General features: G+C 40.0%; 1 protein-coding gene across 2 annotated transcripts in view; it reads left to right on the top strand.

The window, feature by feature from the left end:
• Positions 1-20,805, top strand: part of SNAP25 (synaptosomal-associated protein, 25kDa) — an 89,621-nt gene extending 68,816 nt beyond the window's left edge. The window contains exons 5-8 of one of the 2 annotated variants that reach the window (XM_008584360.1): positions 5,941-6,058; positions 9,965-10,090; positions 12,496-12,640; positions 19,500-20,805. In XM_008584360.1, coding sequence (XP_008582582.1) covers positions 5,941-6,058; positions 9,965-10,090; positions 12,496-12,640; positions 19,500-19,568 — 458 coding nt within the window. In that variant the 3' untranslated portion in view covers positions 19,569-20,805. Of the gene's footprint in view, positions 1-5,940; positions 6,059-6,226; positions 6,345-9,964; positions 10,091-12,495; positions 12,641-19,499 lie in introns of both variants that reach the window. The other variant, XM_008584359.1, reaches the window with a different exon arrangement.
• The last annotated feature ends 395 nt before the right edge of the window (positions 20,806-21,200 follow it).

Raw genomic sequence — 21,200 nt, 5'->3', positions numbered from 1 at the left:
CAAATTTGTGAGTTTTTTCTCTTTGTTCATATTTTATGAAAGCATTAGAAAAATTTTCAGAATCATGAGTTTTGTTTTTTTAATGGCAAAGATAAAAATGTAAAACTTATTCACAGCATAGGACTCTATAAACAAATTTCAAGCATAAATTTGAAACTGGGGGGGAAATTGCCATACAGATAAAGACATAAAGCAGTTTTCCTAAAATACAGAGAGCTCTTGCAAATCATCAAAGAAAAGGGCAACAACCTAAAAGAAAAATGGATGTAAGTTAAGATGTAAGTCATCAGTTTACAAATAGATATATGAAACCAAGTTTCAGCCATCAACAATAATGAGATACCACTTTCTGTAGAAGACTGGCATAAACTTTAAAAAGTAATAATAACCAATGTTGTATATTGGGAAGACAGAAATGCTCATCCTATAGATGGGCGCTATAGACTGATACAAATGTCTTGAAGAGGAACTTGATAATCTCTTCAAATTTTGAAGTGCACTCATCACTGACCAAGACATTCCACTCCTAGAATTTTACACTGCAGATGTACATTTACAATTGTTCAGAGAAAAATGTGCATGCCTTACTTGTAATTGTGAAAGACTAGAAACAACCTAAATGTCTGTTGGTGGGGAGACCAACCAAATTAATTATGGTACGGCCATCAAAGAAACGTCCTGCAACCAATACAATAAATATGATAAATTTTTATTTACTGACTTCTAGGGAGTCAGGGCTGGGACAGAAAGGAACTGGAAGAAGGTGTATCATTTTGGGTCTTATGGGAAGCAAATGCTAAGAAGCAATAAGAAGTATAAGAGGATATATTGGGGAAACATCTGTGATGGGTCACGAGGAAAGGGAGTGGCAGTAGGCAGGGAGTCTTCAGACCCTGATTTGGGTCTGACACTTGTAAAAGGAGATGGGAAGGAAAGTGGATTGGGTGGAAAGAGCCTGCAGCACTGCTCTGAGAAAGTCTTGGCCAGGCCGATGGGGGAGCCCAGGAGCAAAGGTCACCCATTAGAGGAGCCCCATGTTGGGTAGAAATGCTCTAGCTCTAGTAGCCCCATTGTGCTCAGCCTTTTGCATAAAGCATCCTGGGGAGCACCTGGCCTCAACATACATGCTGTGGCAGATCCCATAGGCACGCAGCTGGAGGCATCAGTTAACTACACTCCTTCCAGCACATTCCCTCCTGAAAGAAGCTCTGAGGGGCACATTCCCCATGGCTGTCATATAAAGACTTTTGTTTTACATTATTTATTTGTATTAAACTTTTTCAATAAATATATACCAATCAACCAAAAAGATCAATTAAGAACTTTTGAAAAAAACAGTTGAACATCAACCCCAATACTTTTCCTCCACTTTTCAAAATACGAATTGTCAAAATGAATACACCAATAATAGTCTGGTGGAGTTCTATTTTGAAGGTATTACAATAGCAGTGGCAGTCCTCAGAACTCCCCAAATGAATTTGCTGTAATTTTGAGACTTGCTGGCTTGATCTGTGTAACAGTGTTCCAAGCTTTGCAAGTCATTGCTTTAAAAAAAAATAAAATTAAACAGCAGGTGCCCATATCAAAGAGTGGTACCTCATTTCCAGAAACCAAATTGATGCATATACAGTCAAATAACTAGCAGCTCCACCTTATTAACTCTTTCAGTTAATAATCTGCCCTGTGAAGGGGGCAGAAAAAGAAGTATTGCTGCAGAAGGAAGTTTTGGGGAAGATCGAGGATAATGCCTTTCCCCCTGCTATAAAGCATTGACCTAAAGATATGAAAAATAATATATACAAACCTGGAATCAAAATAACAGAGTGAATAACATGCTTACTTGTGTTGCAAATTTCACTGCACTTTGATGGAGAAAATCTAGAAATGTAATTTGCCCAAATCCCCACGCAAATTCAAAAATATACAGTTCTTAAGCCCAAATGATTCCCAGGAGCATCTATATATTATTCTCTGAACAACAAAACAGAATAGAATGTCTGTAGACAGATGTCCCCACAAGATAGTCAATGTTCTCAGTTAAAACATTTCAATTGTGGCCATACCACAGTAAATGCTGTATTCCTCAGTTAAATGTATTTCCTAAGATAACCTGGGTTTTACCAGATGCATGGTGAATAGATTGATGCTGATGAGAAACATGCAACTGTAAAATCTCCGAAAGTGGGTGGCTTCTGCCTGGTTAAAGTGGTACACATTCCATTTATAACAGGAGCTTAGGACCTTTTAAAATGACAGATGAGCTTAAGTCAACAACTATCTTCACTGCCATTGTAAGTGCATTTTAATTCTGCATGTGCCATGTTTAGTTGTTTAGATCAGTAACTGCTTTAAAATTTCCCTTCAGTTATCCTCTACTAATTTTGTCTATGCCTGAACACCAGAGGTGTTGACTATTTCTTCCCCACAGCTGAACAGGAGCCTCAAGAAACAGTCGTCCTTCTAAAGAACCATTCCAAATACTGTTGGGTCAGGCCAGACCATTCCAGGTTGTCCAGCTAAATGGTTACACTGGGAAATTCCTTACGGGATTCTTATTTTATATCCAGGTATCAGGAGACACCAAGGAGCCCTGAGCATGGCAGACAGCCCTGGAAATGTCCTCAGCCCTGGGAATTTTATTCCTCTAGAAAACTTGTCTCCAAAAGAAATCCCTTTAAACAACCTTGGCACTAATGTGGGATAATTTAACCTTTCACCTCCATATCTCATGTTCTTTTTATTGGTCTTTGCTGGTTTATGTGTTTGTTTTGATGTTGAAGATGTGGCTTTTGGGAAAATCCCCTGGGATCAACTATAAACTAAACAGTGAAATCTTTGACCACTGTCTGGCAGAGGAAAGACACAAAAAGCCCCATCCAGAGAGCCAGCCAACCATCTCAGAAGGTTCATGGCGTTGCAAGGCAGCATTTGAGAAAATATCCCTCTTGCTGAAGGTCACTCAACAATATCTGTTATAAATGACTAAGGCTACAGTATCCAATATGGTAGCCACTAGTCACATATAGCTATTTAAATTTATTTAAATGAATCTTACTATGTGTTCATCAGTGCTAAGGAAAATGAAAATAACATGGCAGCATCTTGTAACTAGATGTACCCGTGAAAGCTTTCACACTCGGTCAACAGCATTGATTCTTGTTATTCTTTTACTACTTTTTACCAGGTTGGGGATTCTAAGGTCCCTCTGTTGCCTTACTTAGGTGAGATTAGTAGAAAGCATGTGTCAGCTTAGATCCTTGAGCATCCTGCCAAAGGTGAATCTATCGCAAATAACCAGCCATCCAAATATCATGGCAAAAGAAAGTTCGAGCTCTTGTCCCAGCATATAGTGTTGTCTACTGGAAGACCTCTCCCAACCCAAGATGTAATTTTCCTCCCAGCCTCTAAGAATAAATAGAAAGCAGCCAGAAAGTAATCTTAGGGACACAAGAAGCAGCCATCCCTCGACAGTGCATCGTATCAGCCGCAGAGATGCTGCTGTCCACCCGAGAATGGAATGAGATATTGATTGCTTTAAAACATTTCTTGAGAAATGTCTTCACAGAAATCACTGAAGTGCTGTGAAGTCTCAATATGCCAAATGTATCCACAAACATTACTCAGTGTAACCTGAAAACGATTATTATTGTTAGAATATGACAAAATAGTTCCACAATATCTTTTAAATTAAGGGTTTGACTTACAATATGTATCTAAAGGTACAATCAACTGATATTGGTCAGTATAAAATAGTTTCCTGAATCGACTATTTTCTGAATAGTTTTCCGAATCAAATTCAGCTTCAGAATTTCCTCTTTTCATCAAACATGTGCCAAACCAAGCTGGTGACCCGTGGCAGAATCTAGCTCTCCATAACATGGATTTGGACTTGCCTCTTTGTTTCTGTCTTTTAATTTCAATTCTCTAGTTCACAGGTCCAACACTCGTAGACCAATTCATACATGTATGTTACCTCCTAGAACCTGGAGACACAGTAGCTGGGGTTTCCGAAATCTTGTCAGTTAATATTTTGCACCCCCCCCCAAAATTAACTTGCTTTCTAACTCAGGAGAAACTCCTCAAGAAGGACGAAGACCTGAGTGTGCATCCCCATGCTATATTTATTTCAGCTGTCATTTGTGGAGTTCAGCATCCTTTCCCTCTGATCCCAAACACCTCCTCCAATCCATCTCAACCCAGCACTCCCAGAAGCCATTAGCAATTATTTGATTGGGATTTGGCATCCTTATTTCCGTCTGTACATGTAATGGTTCTTTATTTGATGATGTTGAGCTCGTATGTTGAGCTCCTTTTCCCTTCACCAATCCTCTCACTCAAGTATTTCACTTAATTACAGACTAATTTATAGCAGTCTTAAAAGGAAACAGAAGTGAAGTCTTTAGAAAACAAAAAATTTTCCAGAATGGAAAGAATTGCCATCTCTTAAGGATTTTCTTAAGGATGTTACTGTACCTATATTTATTCAGCAAAAATTCTCCAGCACTACCCTGTTATTTCCTCCAGAGAGCCAGTGTTGGATAAACACTGAAGCTTTGCTTTTACCAGTCACTTTAAAAGCATAGCAGAGATAGCAGATTTCTAATAAGCTGAATTGTGTTCTTTAGCCCCACAAAAGAGAATGAATACAATAGGCTCTTATTTTCCAAATTCACAGTTTCCCCAGTTTGGGTCACTAGTGAACCTTGGTTTTTTTGAATGACAATTTCCACTGTACGATTTAATGTGAAATTGTTTTTAAGTGATTATTTATGCCCTTAGGCTGAAAATGTACTTAACAGTTTTATTCTAAGCATGTCTTTATTTCCAGAGACATAGGCAGGCATGCATGCATGAAAATATAGATGAAAAGAGGGATGAAAATGTAATTAGGTTTTGTAATTAGACAGCCAGTACATCCCATTGCTGCTTTCCTTTAATGATCTTAAAAGCTGTTTTAAAAATCCCTTTGTTGAACTTGTAGTTACTTCAGTTTGGTGACACAGCTTTTGAAAAATTAATCCAGTTGATGTATGTAACCCTGGCAACCTAGAAATATGATTCATTTTTATGACTATTGATGTATGTCTTAGATACACTAAGGTCAGCTTTGCTAGCAGCAATGTCCCAATCCATCACCCCTCATCCAAAGAGACATTTATTCTCCCTGCTCTCTGTCTGGGGTTGTTATTTAGCATGCTCCCCATTGTAGAGACTGGGAAATCAGGGGGCAGAAAAGTGAAATGCCTTCCTGAACTTTCATAGCAAATAAGTCATAGGATGAGAGAGGAATTGAAGTGGTCCGGTACTTATAGCCTTGCTGTGCTGATGTTACCTGTTTTACAGCTCCTATGAATTAAGTACGCAAAACCAAGAACAGATCAGGGGCTACCCTTGGCTAGACAGCCACGGTTAGGGAAAGAAAAGGGTCCATACCCATACGCATTGCTAGTTATGGCTGTTGCTGTTTACCCCAAAGAAGAAAATGGGTTCTACTTTCTAACCTTGTCTGGTTGAGGATGCTTAAAAACCAAAAGTCATAGATATTTTAAAGTTGAAGCAGATACTTTCTCTAGCAGCATTAGATCGGAATGCCTAAAACGTAAACTAACACCCTGTTTTTCTTTCTCTTGGGTTTCATTGGTGTCTGAGTAAGTGAATACGCTGTGCTGTTTTCCTGGAGACTCAGAATCAAGCAGGCCTTCTGACCCCATCCCATCATGTTTGAATTACAAACTCTCTTGAGCATCATTTTTGTTCATTTCCTTCCACCCATGCCTGCGTAGGGCAGCGGCAGCAGTTTACGACAATGCATCCTCCTGCACAACACATTGTAATATCTCTCTTTCTCTTTCAAATTCCCTTTCACGTAGTCATTTCTCATGTTCTGTTGGAAACCCTAAAAAAATTCATTCCACACTGTCATCCCTTTGTCCTAACCAGAACAACTCGATCGTGTTGAAGAAGGCATGAACCATATCAACCAAGACATGAAGGAGGCCGAGAAAAATTTAAAAGATTTAGGGAAATGCTGTGGCCTTTTCATATGTCCTTGTAACAAGTAGGTACTGGGTACCAGCTCTAATCTGTGGCGTCCAGTTTTCTTTCTTTCTTTCTTTCTTTTTTTCTTTTTTAATGTCAAAGTGAATGTCTGAAGTTTTGTCTTTTTTTTCTTTGTCCTTTTTCATCTGCTTCATTCTGTGGGGATAAAATACTTGTGTTTAATCAGAACAACTGGAACGCATTGAGGAAGGGATGGACCAAATCAATAAGGACATGAAAGAAGCAGAAAAGAATTTGACGGACCTAGGAAAATTCTGCGGGCTTTGTGTGTGTCCCTGTAACAAGTAGGTGCTGCCTGCCTGCCTGAAGCTTTGGTTTCCCAAGGCCCATCTCCAAGCCTTGACAAGCTCATTCCTGCTGTTCAGGCAGGATGAGCATGTGGCATGCAGAACAGATCAATACCGTCTCCAATGCATTCATCTCATAGCATAGATGATAGTAGTGGGAGTTACTGTTAATGCATTAAAAATCAGGCATACTACAGTGAAAGCTTCACTGTCAGCAACTTTTATTGATGAACGTTTCAACATTTTCCAGAAAGTGTACCTTGAGACAGAGACTAGCCTCAAGAAAGAGGCATCCAGAAAACTCTATTTTCCCCAACCCCAAGAGCCCAAATTGCAGATTCAGAAAAGGCTGCGAGTAAGTTTGGAAGATGAGAGACACATATATCAAGGTTTGATTTTTCAGAAGTAAGAGTAACAGGTAATTTGGCCCAAGCAAGTATTCTGTAGGTTAGAGAATATGACAGAGATTCTCCCTTTCGACTGCCCACCAGTTGCCAAATTTGGTCATGAGATGCTGCAGCTGCACCCAACACAGAGGCAATGAGCTCTTAGCAAGAAATGCTCAAGCCTCATCCAAATTGAAGTCATCCTTCTCAAATTCTTCCCCTTGGAAGATCTACCTGTACACTGGCTGAAATGTTGAAATGTGTAGATTTTGCATGCACGAAATCACAAAACATTCAACTGTTCTCAAGTTTCTGCAACGCTTTTTTTGGAATGTAGCAGAAATGTGACATGTGGTTATAAAGGTTTGCAACAGAAGGAACCTGAAACTGAGAGTTCTGGAAGATAGTCTCATTTGCCTAGCAGTGAAAAAAAAAATGCATGAGTGGATTGTCCAACATGCATTTGGAAAATTAAACTCGTTACCCGATCTCCCTCACCTCTCCCTCCACTTCCTCCTTTTAATAGAAGCCTTTTTCCTAAAAGCTCTCCTGATCCTAGCTTTTAGAATAGAAATTGATGTCATTTTTAGTGGATTATATGACCATTCATGCCCTTTAAACTTTGAGGCTGATTTAAAATATCCCACTTCCTGTTTAGGAGCAGGAGGGGCTCAATTTACAAATAAAAATCTTTTGCTTTTTAAACAATGATCTACAGTAAAGCCTGATTAACTGGAATCTAACTAACTGTAATCCTTCACTGGATGCTTCTGCTTTTCTTTTTTACCTTTAGCAAAAAAACAGCAACAACAAAAAACAAAGAAAAAAATTACATCAGAGATTTAAAATGGCTTTTCTTCCAAAGCAATCTAGGTGGTTTGCATTATCTCACTCAGTCTCCATCCTCCTCCAATTTCCACATCTAAAAGAACCAAACAGTAAAAGTTGATCTCAGAAGAAAGGCCATTGCACACATTGATATAAACCATAACCAAAGAAAGACTGGACTCTGTCCACTACCCTAAGACTCTCATGCAGGAAAGTGGCTCAGGAGTCTAACAATGATACTCTTCAATTGCCTTCGAAACAAAATGTTCCTCCATGGCCCACTGCTCATTAAGAACGTCATCTAATTCACCAAAATGACTCGTTGCCAAGCATTCCAGTTAGTCAGGATTTGACTGTATATCCTTTTCAGTGGCAATTCGTCCCAAGCTGAGGTTTCCAACAGATCCATTTCCCCTTCATCATCTGTGTGTGCAGAAAGGGCGAGGCGGGGCCCCCTGGGATGGATTCTAATGTTCTGATGAATTGATGGCCCCTACGAATTCCATGTGTTAGTGGTCACTAATTCCTTAATGCCAAGAGACCCTAACAGAGCTTCAAAGCTTGACTGAAGTGTTCCCTATTGTGTGTAAATAATGCTTTAAAAACCATGTGTCACAACGCAGTGGCTGGTGGTGGCCTGGACTATCTGAGGGCTTCGCCCCGTCTCGGCATGTTTCAAAGAACTATGGTAGATGTCCGGCAGTGATGTGAGTCTATGTGCAGCATTGTGGGTGCAGTGGTTTGCCTTCTTTCAGAAACGCATATTTCCCACTCCTTTGACTTTGCCAAAGATGGTATACCAGACATTTTACATAGCAGAAAACATCACAAAGTCCATATAACTTTTTTTAATCTAGGGAGGGAGGGGATGGGAAGTTGGAAATAAAAACCAAAGCCAGACTCTAAGCTCTATTAAAATTGGTTTCTGGATCTTGTCTCGTTGAGTGGGTTCATGGCCCTTTGGTGCAGTAAATGCTGACTGCTGTAAGGGCCATGGCACTATACACTAGATTGCGGGAGTTGTTGAAATTCCACTGGTACAGTTTTCCAGTTTGTCTCCAGGGTTGCTTGGTCCCCAATCTGCAAGTATTAGAGCCAGTTTTAATAGATGGCTGTGGTCCTCTAGTGAAAGAAACAGGTAAATTCTAGTGTCTTGTAATAGAAAATGGGAAAATGGGACCAAAGGATATATATCTCTTGTTTTTTGGACTAAAAAGTATGTGGTTTCTACTATGCAAAGAACCAAAAAACATCTTTGATTGCCTTAAATTACAACACCCACCAAAATATGCTGCACATGTTTCTATTGGGCACAACAGGTATGCCTGGATTTTAAGTTTTTCTCCAAGGCAGCTCAGTGAAATACAGCCCATGGAGACCACACCATTTCCAAACCACTGTCCCCTGTCACAACTCCAGGATAGTTTGAAGTAGGAGTTTGTAAGCACTCTCCACCCTGCCCCTCAGCCCAACAAAGAAGCTAACTGAACCTGCGTTTCAAATCCTCATGAAGGCTATTACTGTCCTGCTAGTGCCTTTTTCGAGAATGGTCAACTTCTGGAGTAGTTTGGCTTCAATGAGAATGCTTCACTTTCTACTCATGCCTGTAGCTGGTGCATGAAGAAGACTTAGAGGGGTTTCCCTTTTTAATGCTAGATGGCTTGTTCTCTCTTCTAATTTCCTGCATTCATTTCACTATGCTTCTTTTACTTTTTGTCTCTGTGGACAAAGGTTTGTACATCAACTCTGGATGTATGGTGACTGTTTGGAAGTACCGATATATTATTTAATTCAATTCACTCTAGAGGCAACTCAAAGACCATCACTTTTGGCCAACCACCAGTCCTTTATGTCCTTCACACACGGTTGTAAATGTTAGTTCCATACAAGCATTAGGAAAAATATATTCAACAGGGATCTTTGCATGATGGTGTGTAAAAACTTGGTCAAGTGTGTTTTTCTTGATGACAGTGTGTTGCCGTGGTGTAATATACACACTCTACTTGGCGGTCTCATTTTGTGTCCGTCTGCCAGTATGTTTTTCCATGTGTTGTGTGTCTCAACATATAACCATGTCACTGAAATAGAACTGAATGTCCTCAAGCTACCTTAATCCTTGTCTTAAACCCATCCGATCCACAAAACAAACCAAAACGAGAACAATCTTGTAGACAAAGATTGCACTTGTGACCATTGCAATTGACAATTGGAAATGAAATGCTGAGTAGCTGAGGCATGGTGGTGGCCAACTGTTTGGGTCCGCATTATGATATATCGGTATTCTCTAATGCCTCGACTTAAAACTCATTTGCTTGGTTCGATTCTTCGCTTGAAGAAGTGACGATTGTTGTGAGCTTGCTGCTCCACCCCGGTGTCTTGTCACTCACCCTCTTTTTTGAATAGGCTTAAGTCAAGTGATGCTTACAAAAAAGCCTGGGGCAATAATCAGGACGGAGTGGTGGCCAGCCAGCCTGCTCGTGTGGTGGATGAACGGGAGCAGATGGCCATCAGCGGTGGCTTCATCCGCAGGTGAGCCTTGTGCAGCCCGCACTGTAGCAGTTCTCTATTGTCTAGTAACAAACCACCTTTCTTGATCATGAATCTACATGTCAGCTGGGCGGTCGTTCCACAAACCTGTCCTGGGCTAACTCATGGGGCTGCCTGCAACTGGGGGCAGGATGACCCAAGATGCCCACACTCCCTTGTCTGGTGGTTGGTTGGGGGCTGCCAGAGGGGCTGTCTGTTCTCCATGTGGCCTCTCTGGCAGAATTGCCCAGATTTCTTACAAGGTGGTAGCAGCATTCCAAGGAGGTAAGCCCCAAAGCACAAGTACTTCTCAAACCTTTGCTTGTGTCTTGCTTGCTGAAGTTTCATTAGAGAAAGCAAATCAACATGACAGTAAACAGGAATCTCATTCCATAAGTTTAATTGAACAGAGCTTTTTAAAGAGACTGTTTAGAGGTGTGGGCAGGGTTACTATCAAGGGATGGCGAAGCACTTACGGACTAGCAATAGTAGGAAGCAGTTAGCACCATGGTCCTGAAGGGACAGGAGAGGAAACAGCATTCAGCAGCAGTTATGGCTGTGGGCAAGGGGCTATAGGTAGAGAAATGCGTCCACTGCCAGATCTAGCAAGGAGTTAAAAGGGAAATAAATGCCATAACCCCTCACTCCTCTTGCCCTTCAATCTCTCATTGGCCATAAGCTAAAGCCTCCTGGAAGCCAGAGGGTAAGAAAAGCTGGGTGATAACAGTCGTGGAGGTCAGCCTCTCAGGGCAGACAGCAAAGAAGTTCGGAGAATGGATTTGGAGTAAAACTAGAGAATAATGAGCTTCTTATTAATCATTTCTTTTAAGATCTAGAAGCAAAAAAAAAAAAAAAAGATCTAGAAGCAAAAACTAATGTACATATCTATCATTAAAATCACAAGTTACACAGATCAGCCCATTCAGAACTCAGCTCCCTATCTGCTCCCAGAGAAACTGAAATGAGGGTTCTCAAGCCTGGCTGCACATGAGTCACCTGGGGAAACTTTTTTCTTTAATACCAGTGCTTGAGCCCAATTCACACCAATTTAATTAGAATATCTTGAAGTGAGACACATACATTTGTGGCCCATTAAAGTTCCTCAGGTGATTCTAATATGCAATCAAGGCTGAGAACCACCAAACTAGAAGTACTTTTTAGCTACTGATCATTTACCTAAGCTTCTTCCCTACATGAGAAAGCTAGGAAGTTCTCCCTTAATTTTTAAAATTTTTTCTGGCCTGGGCTGCTTTAAAAACTGTCATGGGCCAGTCTACATTGGGAGATGCCATGGGGAAAAAGGATTTTAACCCCCCAACATTTTTTTAGCGCATCACCATATGTACTGGAAAATTATGGATAAGTACCTGCCATTTGCAATAAAGTACCTTCTTGACTCCCAAGTTGGACTGTGAAAAACTGGCAAGATAGTAAGGTGCTTTGTGAACCAACTCCTTCCTCCCCACTCTCACCCCATTCAAACTGAAACAGTCATGTTTTAATCACAGTTCTTTACTCTGGAAAGACCCTTTCACAATGCCATTAAAAAACCCAAGGCATTAAAATATGAGCAAATAAAAATCACCTTGAACAAGTAGCTCCCTTTGAGCTCTTGAGAATAGCAGGATTAAGGGGCAGACTGTAATTGTCACTACTCATCCCACTGACGTCGGTCCCTAATGGAGAGATGGATGAGCAGGGAGAGTCTCTGACTTAGCACATAATAAGCTTTTTCTTTCATTCTCAATTTGAGTCTTGGAGATTTTGGTTGACATTTCAGAAAGAAAGATACAGTTTCTGTGTCTAGTTCCATTTTCATCCTCTGACCTGGAGTCCTTCCAACTAAAACGATTTCATCCTTAAAAAATAAAAATTGGGATAAACATGCGAAAGGGGAAATGATGTGGTAGCAGAAGTGAGAAACAGGAAAACTGATCTATTTAATGTACTTTCTTTAAAAATAGAAATTCAAGGGTTCAGAATGCACTTTTGAAAATTACTTTCTAATGTACAAAAATTAAAATGTGTTCTTGTATCAGATGAAGATTAAAGACAGATGAAATCGGGCCGGCCCGGTGGCGCACTGGATAGGTGTGCCGCTTGGGAAGTGCGGCGGCGCTCCTGCCCGAGGGTTCGGATCCCACATACAGACCAGTTCCCGCTCGCTGGCTGAGCGAGGTGCGGGAGCAGTGCCGAGGGTTGCAATCCCGTTGCTGGTCCCCGGTCCGGTGCGGGGGCAACACTGAGGGTTGCGATCCGTTGCCGGACACGGAAAAAGATAAAAAAAAAAAAAAGACATGAAATCGATGCCTAGAGGTCTACACATTTTTCACTAAGTTTTGGATGCTTCGTATTCAAGTTTCTTTTTCCCACCCTCTATCTTCTAAATATTGCTCTTTGGCACCCAGGGTAACAAATGATGCTCGAGAAAATGAAATGGATGAAAACCTGGAGCAGGTGAGCGGTATCATTGGGAACCTCCGTCATATGGCCCTGGATATGGGCAATGAGATAGATACACAGAATCGCCAGATCGACAGGATCATGGAGAAGGTGAGCACATAGCAGTTAGCAAGTTGCTACTGCTTGTCAGGTCTTCTGAAATAACTATCAGGAAACGTGAAGGGCATCACAAGACCCTCAACCATGATATTGGATTCAGGCACAGTTATCAATGTAGCTGATATTCCAGGATAGCTGGAAATTTCCCTCTTGATTTTTCAAGACAGAAACATAGGATTCAGCAACAGAACTGGAGAAAAGATAAGAATTTCATTTATCAAGTATTTCTCAAAGGCTCCTCAATGCCAGATATTGTACTATAGGCACTGAGAAGGACACCATTTGTACTGCCAAGAAATTCACAGCTTATGGAAGGCGCTGAGCCTCCAGATGAATTTACTACCTCACAAAATATAATTCACTAAGAGATCCACAGATAAAATGCTAAACAGAGTTAGATAAGGAAAGATTTTAAGGGGTAGGCATTGGGAAAATCTCAGAACAAGTTGAATTTGAGTTAATTATTGACAGATGGTTAGGAGTTTGTCAAGTGGAGATGGTGAAGGAATAGAGTCAGGAAATAGTGCAAAGAATAGTCAGTTTAGCCAGAAGCTGAGTATGAGCTTTGTTTTATGAATGCCAAAGCTTTAGTGATAGTTCAAAAAGCTCCAGGTTCCATTTCCAGCCCAACAGTTTACATCCCCGGATTTCAAAATAGGGAACTTATATCTGATGAAATTGAGTTCACACAGGACACCAGCTCTGGCTCTAAGATACCCAGTGTCAACAAGGCCTATAAGGAAGACTGAACAGCGTAGAATGGCGAGGGGTGGGTTTGGGGGCTTAAAATAAGAAGAGAACAAAAAGGAACCCTGCAAAGTTTCTATAAAGAGATTTAGGGCACCAAAATCTGACATTCTACATCTTACAAACCTGACATAATTTCTATTTATTTGTGTTTCACCCTTTCTCCAATCAATAGGGTCTTGAATATTGATTACTACTACCTTTTAGAATGTCCACATGCCAGAAGGGAGAAATAGAGACATTATAGGTTTCATGGTAATTGTACATCTATAATCTATTCTATTTAGCTAATCTTATGTCACCTGTTTATTGCATTGAAGTTCTTAGCCTTAGATCCCGAATTTCTTTATAATGATTCACTTCACTTCAGTGAGCAGAGAAGGACACTTTTGAGATTTCTTAAATCAGAAGGCAAAATAGTAGTTTCTTTGTACCCAAGCGGTCTCCAGAGACTCGAAAAAGGAATGAGTAGACACAAAGGGAACACTTTACCCTATTATGTTGTATGTACTCCGTATTAAAACTGTCTGATCACATAATATTTTGCCTGATCAATATTGAGCTACACAAATGTCGGTGCTGGGTGGCAAACTGCTTGTGCTTTGCTTACTTTTGCAAGTTATGATATGCTTATCATTAGTAAGAAGCCTTTGATATAATAAAGCTTTTAAGGCTGTGCAAGTCAATGGATTTTAGAATAACATTGAGAGTTTCAAAAAGCACTGGAGCCCATACAGCCTAACCTAACCCATGATGGCCCAGAAAAATGAACTAAGAAATAATTGCTGAGCTGCCCTCCAACAGGAAAATGATTTGAAAAAACAGGAAGTATTCATCTTCTATTAATGGGCCCAATTTACTCTTAGAGGCGGGTAGATAATGCATAAAAACCAATTAGGTTTCCAGAAGGAGAGGTTTTACTAGTAGAGAGGTCAAACTCTTATTGACAGAATTGGACTTTAGCAAGAACAAGTGTTCCTGGAAAGGCAAGTGGCATCTTGATTCTGCTGCTTTCCATTTCCAGTTCTCATCTTTAGGGAGAAACTTTTATTCTAGGCCTAGTGTACTGCAAGGACAGAGACATGCAGCTGTAAGGTTTAATCAAAAGCCAGGCAAATGGATGGGAAATAGTCATTCCAGTGGGTATGATTCCTTGAGTGCTAAATTATTTAAGAAGTGGGGGAGGGGTCTAATTGCCTTTGAATAATTAGTTCATTCCAGTCAACACTTTAAATAGGCCCTCTTCCTTTTTTTTTTCTTCCTCAAAATCACAACTTGGACATAATTTAGATGGAACCATTTCGACACAGCGTTGCCCCAGATGATCATGTTACACAATGATTGAGCTACACAATTATTGGTAGACTTTCACCTTCTCAGGGAAGTTCTCATTTCTGATAACAGGAAACAGTGTGCAAAAATCTCCTGCATGTCTAAGATTTAATTAAAATCACACTGTAGGCCTGAGAAGAGTCTTGTGCTATTTCTCTCTCATTCTCTCGTGACCCCCACAACAATCTTTACTGAGCTTTGTCAGTCATGATCTTCTGTCATCAGGTGGATTGAAAGTGAAGTTTTAGGAGTCCAAAACAATGAGATTTCAATACATCCCCATGGACTGTCAAGAAATTACTTTGTCTATTTAAAAACCTCCTTTTCTGCTTATGGGCATTTATATATACAATCTTCTAAGGTTAAAAACATAGTTTCTTCTAGAAAACTAAATTGGAGGTAAGTTTTCATCAGATGTTTTATGGGAACTGTTGCTAAGGAAATGACCTAGTGATATTCAAACTTTGATTTAAAGTTTTCAATGGTGAGTAGCATTGGCGTCGGTGGCAGCCACCGAGGCACAGGGCACAGCCCCACGGGTGGCCGCGCCAGGCGGGCTGGAGCAAGGCAGGCCAGGGGCTCCTCCAGGCCTGGGTGGCTGCAGAGCCAGCCCGGTGGCTCCTGCAATGGCATTGGAAGAGGAGGCTGCGGCAGGAGGTAAAATGAGGTCCTTCAGAGAGTCTTACAGTCAAACCAAAAGCAGAGGAGAGATAAGACGAATAACCTAATTGAAGAACTGTCTGCAGTGACCCCCAGTGCAATCCCATGGCACCTAAACTGGACAAACTTAGTTTTAACAATGGCTGTTCAACACTTGAAATCTTAAAAAAGCATGACAAATTCTTATGTGGGGGATAATTATAGACCTTCATTTATTCAGGATAATAAGCTCAGACACTTAATCCTTAAGACTGCAGAAGGCTTCCTATTTGTGGTTGGATGTGAATGAGGAAAAATTCTCTGTATTTTTAAATCAGTCTCCAAATAATTATGATCAAGTATCCAAAACTGGGGATATTTTTCACAGTGTTTAATTTTTTGGACAAATACATATTTGAAGCTCTTTTTCTGAACCCTTTCTTCCCATTAGTATGTGGGATTAGGTTCTGCTAAGTTAGAACTCCAAGGGAGATGGAAAAGTAAATAGAAAGAAAATGGATTTTTATTACTGACATTAGTTCACTTCTTGACCTTCAGCATGTTACTTTTACTGACCCTCAGCTTTCTCCTATGTAAAAAATGTAAGTGATGATTATACTTGTCCCTCAAAGTGTAAGACTAAAGAAGGTATCACATTTGAAGGTGTCTGAAAAGTGTTAGTTGCCCTTCTCTATTCCCTCCAAAAGACATTATTATTTATTATTGAGTTATAGGCCTTGCATGACAACTTTTGATCTAATCTCTCGCAATAAACTCTGAAATACACCTTTTGTTTAACTAGCTTGAGAATTACTTTACTCCCTCATTATCGAAGACTGTTTAAACAAGCTACTCAAGAACTACACAACTGAAACTAATCCAACAGAGTGAATACACTAACACCTGTGTTCTCATTTAAACTAGAAATCAGATAGACCACAGCTTTGATCTTGAATAATTCTCGTTAGTTCCAGCCTATTTTCAAGTTTGGCATTTATAGATAATGAGTTAAACAACAGAAAAAGAGGCCCTGCCCCCACTGCCACACATCCAGGCCAGCAACGGAGCCAGCCCAATGCCCGGGGGTCCTGAGAGATGGGGCCGTGGGCTTCAGTCCTCTCCCTCCCACAACCAAATCATAGGATGGACTTTTTAACCACGTGTGTTTCTTTGGGATGTGTGACTTATCTGCTCATGTCCTTCACCAAGTTTCTGCTTAGGTTTTTCTAATTTATTTTTAAGAGTTCTTTTCACAAGAAGGATGTTAATCTTTATGTGTTCAAAAAAAGAAAAGAGAGAGAGAGAGTAGAATAACGATTACCAGAGGCTGGAAGGGGTGGGGGAGGTGGGAAGACTTGGGGTGAACTAGTGGGGACAAAACTATGCTATCTACTCTAAGTGAATCATTGTGCAGGATATGCATGTATTGAAACAGCATACTCACTATACATACACCGCAAAAACAAATACAAATAAAATTTAATTTAAAATATATATAAAAAAATTAAGTTGCCAATAGTATATGTTAAGCACACATTGAAATACAGTGAGGCTGACACTTTAGCAGCCCTCAGATTCTTCTATCAATGAGAAAACACAATGTTTGAGAACTAAGACTTTGAGTTCCGACAGGAATTTGCCACGCGCCAGCTCTGTGACCTGGTTGCCACATCTGAACTATAATAAAAGAACAGTTCACACCTAGGATCAGAACAGGTTTCTGTGTGGGACAGTGAGTATCCACTTCTGGAAGCTTGACCTGGAGCCTAAAAGCTACCTGCCAGGTCTGAAGTTGAGAGTCCCAGAGTGTCCAGAAGGGTGGGCAGAAATCCTTCCAATCTCTTCCCGGCTCTCTGGTGGTCATCCTGGCTTTCTCATGAGAGCAAATCATGTAGCCAGGAAGTTAAGGTTTCTCTAAATAGAAATATGAAAACTGGGATGGGATAGCCTCCATAAATAAAGTTCTAAAGCATATAAATAGGATGAACACAGAGGCATTTTCCAATTCCAAGATGATGTCTAAAAAAAGATTCTCTCGGGATTTTTTTTCTAAAAGGTGCTCCATCTTGTACATAATATATAGTAAAGATGCAGTACCTCTTGTGTCAGATATTGTATGGGCTGAAGTTTTAATATGTTTCAGAAAGAATTTAGGTGGAAAACACAGGTGCTCATTGAACACAGGTCTGTTCCAGCTCCTCCCAAATCCTTTGAGGATATCACAAAGAGTAACCCCATGCTCTAGTTCAAATACCCCTTTGTGCCACCATGTGAAGGCTTAGCCATACTTTCTTGTACAAGAAATTTAACAACATTTGCCTTCAGAAATACCATCTATTTTTAAGTGAATTATTTTTCTTATTTGAGCTTTCCTCAGAGTTCAGTCTGGAAACAGCATAATTCAATCTACAGGAACATTTCACATTGGTCTGACCCTGTGATTTTCCTTTGCACTAAAGTGTCATTATTCCTGATACAATTTGTAGCTGGAAAGGGAGGATTTAAAAGCCAAGTAAAATTGGAGGGATTATCCATTTTTCCCAGTGAGGAGCCTAAGGTCAAAAATATGAGTCTACAGTGCAAAACAATCAAGGAAAATCAATGCTCTGTCTTACAATGTAAATACTTGTTTTGAAAGCCAACTCTCGATTATCCAAACAGATGGCAGCGAACCATTGCTGCATGATTCAGTTATGAATAATCTAGACATATGTTTATTTTAACTTTGCAAATTTCTATTTGAATATGGATAACTCTAATATTCTGGAAATTCACCATTCAAACTCAATAAAGACCCAACTCGGAAGAGACTGGAGAGCACCAAGCACAGTAGTAGGTGCAAAGTTGGTAATCGTTGTATCATACTGGTCGGTAGAAAAACAGTTCAGTTTCCCTGCACTGCCTAGCATCTTTCTCCTCCTCTTGCCAGGCTGAGATGGACGGACAACTTCACCATTCAAGTTAGGACAGAATGACAGCCTGAATAGAATTGTCGTCTTCACCTCTACTTGCTGACTCGTCATTCTAAGTGTGCTGGGAATAATTCATTTTCTGGGGTTTAAAGGTCTCTCCTGGGCTGGCCGATTAGCTCAGTTGGTTAGAATTCAGTATTAACCAAAGTCAAGGGTTTGGATCACTGTACAGACCAGCTGCCAAACAACAACAACAAAAAACTCTATCCAGGTAGTGGCACTGGGTTTTGTGCTGCATGTACATACAGCAAAATGTAACCCAAGGAGTGATAAGATCAATCAAGAGACTAAAGTGAGCAAGCTACAAAATTACAGTAAACAGGTCCCTGCTAATGGCAAGCCAGTTATGAAACTCATAGAAGTGAGTCTTTAAAAATGAGGCTTAAATACTATTAAGCATCCCAAAAGCAAGCCAAGTTTTCAACCAATAACAATAACTGCAAGATAAGATATACTGAGCACTTAATTTTGCAAAACATTATTCTAAGCACATTATGTATAAACTCATTCAATCCTCACAGCAAACTTGAAAAGTAGAGTGATTAACTGTGTGGACTCTGATTCTGGACAGCTTGCATTCTGACTCCGGTTTCCCCACTTATTAGGACTAAGACTTTAGAAAAATTGGCCAAATTCTATCTGCCTGGTTTCCTCACCTGGAAAAAGGAGCTAATAATAGTATACACCAGAAAGCTGATGTTGTTAATCTTGAGGTTGTCAAAGTTGAATGAGTAAAACATAGTAGATGCTCATGCTCATTAGCAGTATTCTTTATTACTCCCAGGTTGTAGACAAGAAAGTTGAGGCCCTGAGATGTAAAGTAATTTGCTCAAAGTGACACTATTAATAAGTTAGCTATGATTTGACTCCAACTGTGCAAGTGTGGTTTCTCAACTCAGTCCAACAGATGTGAATGCCTGCCATAGAAGTCACTGAGTGTCATTCCAGGATAGAAAGACAAATGATACAACCATCCTCTAAAAGATGCTCTCTGGTGGGGAAAACAGTTAAAAACTAAAATCAGGTGTCTATGGGATGGTCAATTCTGACTAGAGAAGTTTCGAGATGGTTTTACGCAAGAGGAAGCATTTGAACTGAACCCAAAGAACAAATGGAATTTCAGGGGGTAACGAATTCTGTTTTCCTTCCACTTTTTCTAGGCTGATTCCAACAAAACCAGAATTGATGAGGCCAACCAACGTGCAACAAAGATGCTGGGAAGTGGTTAAACGTGTTCACCTCTGTTCTCTTCCGAATGCTGTTGGGCAAGATAGCTCCTTCACACTTTTCTCCTGGTATTACCTAGTAGGTCTGCTCACACACACACATCAGTCCATCCCTACCGTGAATGTTGTTCTTTGTTATCGGTCAGCTTCCTGACAATACTGTGTGTCTTTTGTTCTTTCTGGGTCTCTTTCTTTCCAAAGGTTGTACATAGTGGTCATTTGGTGGCTCTAACTCCCTACGTAAGATGTCTTGGGTTTTATTTTTCTTTCTCTCCTCAGTGGCATTTGCTGAATGAAAACAGTTTCGGAATGCTCAGTGTGCTGTTGATTCTTTCAATACACAGTATTGTTCTTGTAAAACTGTGACATTCCACAGAGCTACTGCCACAGTCCTTTCTTTGGATGTCAGGCTCTGAATCTCTCAAAATGTGCTGTCTTTGGTTCCTCATGGCTGTTATCTGTCTTTATGATTTTGTGATTAGACAATGTGGAATTCCATAACAGGCATTGCACTAAAAGTGATGTGATTTATGCATTTATGCATGAGAACTAAATAGATTTTTAGATTCCTACTTAAACAAAAACTTTCCATGACAGTAGCATACTGATGAGAAAACACACACACACACAACAACAACAACAGCAGCAAAACAACAAAACAACAACAAAGCATGCTCGGTATTGAGACACTGTCAAGATTAAGTTATACCAGCAAAACCACAATAGTGTCACTTTCTTTCTGTCAATATATAGACTTATTAATCATAATCATCCTTTTTTTAAAAAAAGAATTTTAAAAAAAGATGGATTTGACACACTCACCATTTAATCATTTCCGGCAAAATATATGTTTGGCTGAAACTTTGTCAAATAGATGTAATATATGGTTTGTTTGCTGCTTTTGAAGGTTATGTTTTGGAGAAAGCAATCTTGCTGTGAAACAGTGTGGAGATGTAAATTTTGTAAGGCTGACTCTTACTAATCACCATTTCCCCTGTGGTTTGTTATCAGTACAATTCTTTGTTGCTTAATCTAGAGCTATGCACACCAAATTGCTGAGATGTTTAGTAGCTGATAAAGAAACCTTTAAAAAATAATATAAATGAATGAAATATAGATAAACTGTGAGATAAATATCATTACAGCATGTAATATTAAATTCCTCTTGTCTCCTCTGTTGGTTTGTGAAGTGATTGACATTTTGTAGCTAGTTTAAAATTATTAAAAATGATAGACCCGACATATCTGCTTCAGTTTTTTTCATGGACCCGTCTAATTTTGCACTCACTCAAGAAGAGGAAGCCTGGCTGCTCTGTCCCATTGCTCCTAAGAAACCAGCTCTGTGTGCCAAGGGCAGTGAATGGGAAAACCGAAGATGTCCCTTTTAAACATAATCCCAATGGCACTTGACAACCTGGCTTGATTTTCATCACTCAAGAAGAGGAAGCCTGGCTGCTCTGTCCCATTGCTCCTAAGAAACCAGCTCTGTGTTCCAAGGGCACTGAATGGGAAAACCGAAGATGTCCCTTTTAAACATAATCCCAATGGCACTTGACAACCTGGCTTGATTTTCGTAATCTGTTCTAGAAATACTTGTGTGTGAATTCAGTGTTGGCTGTGGGAGAAAATGTAGTT

This window comes from Galeopterus variegatus, unplaced genomic scaffold, assembly GCF_000696425.1.
Source record: "Galeopterus variegatus unplaced genomic scaffold, G_variegatus-3.0.2 Scaffold3238, whole genome shotgun sequence".
Classification (NCBI taxonomy): domain Eukaryota; kingdom Metazoa; phylum Chordata; class Mammalia; order Dermoptera; family Cynocephalidae; genus Galeopterus; species Galeopterus variegatus.
Note: the sequence above shows the minus strand (reverse complement) of the source record. Positions and strands in the feature narration are given on the sequence as shown.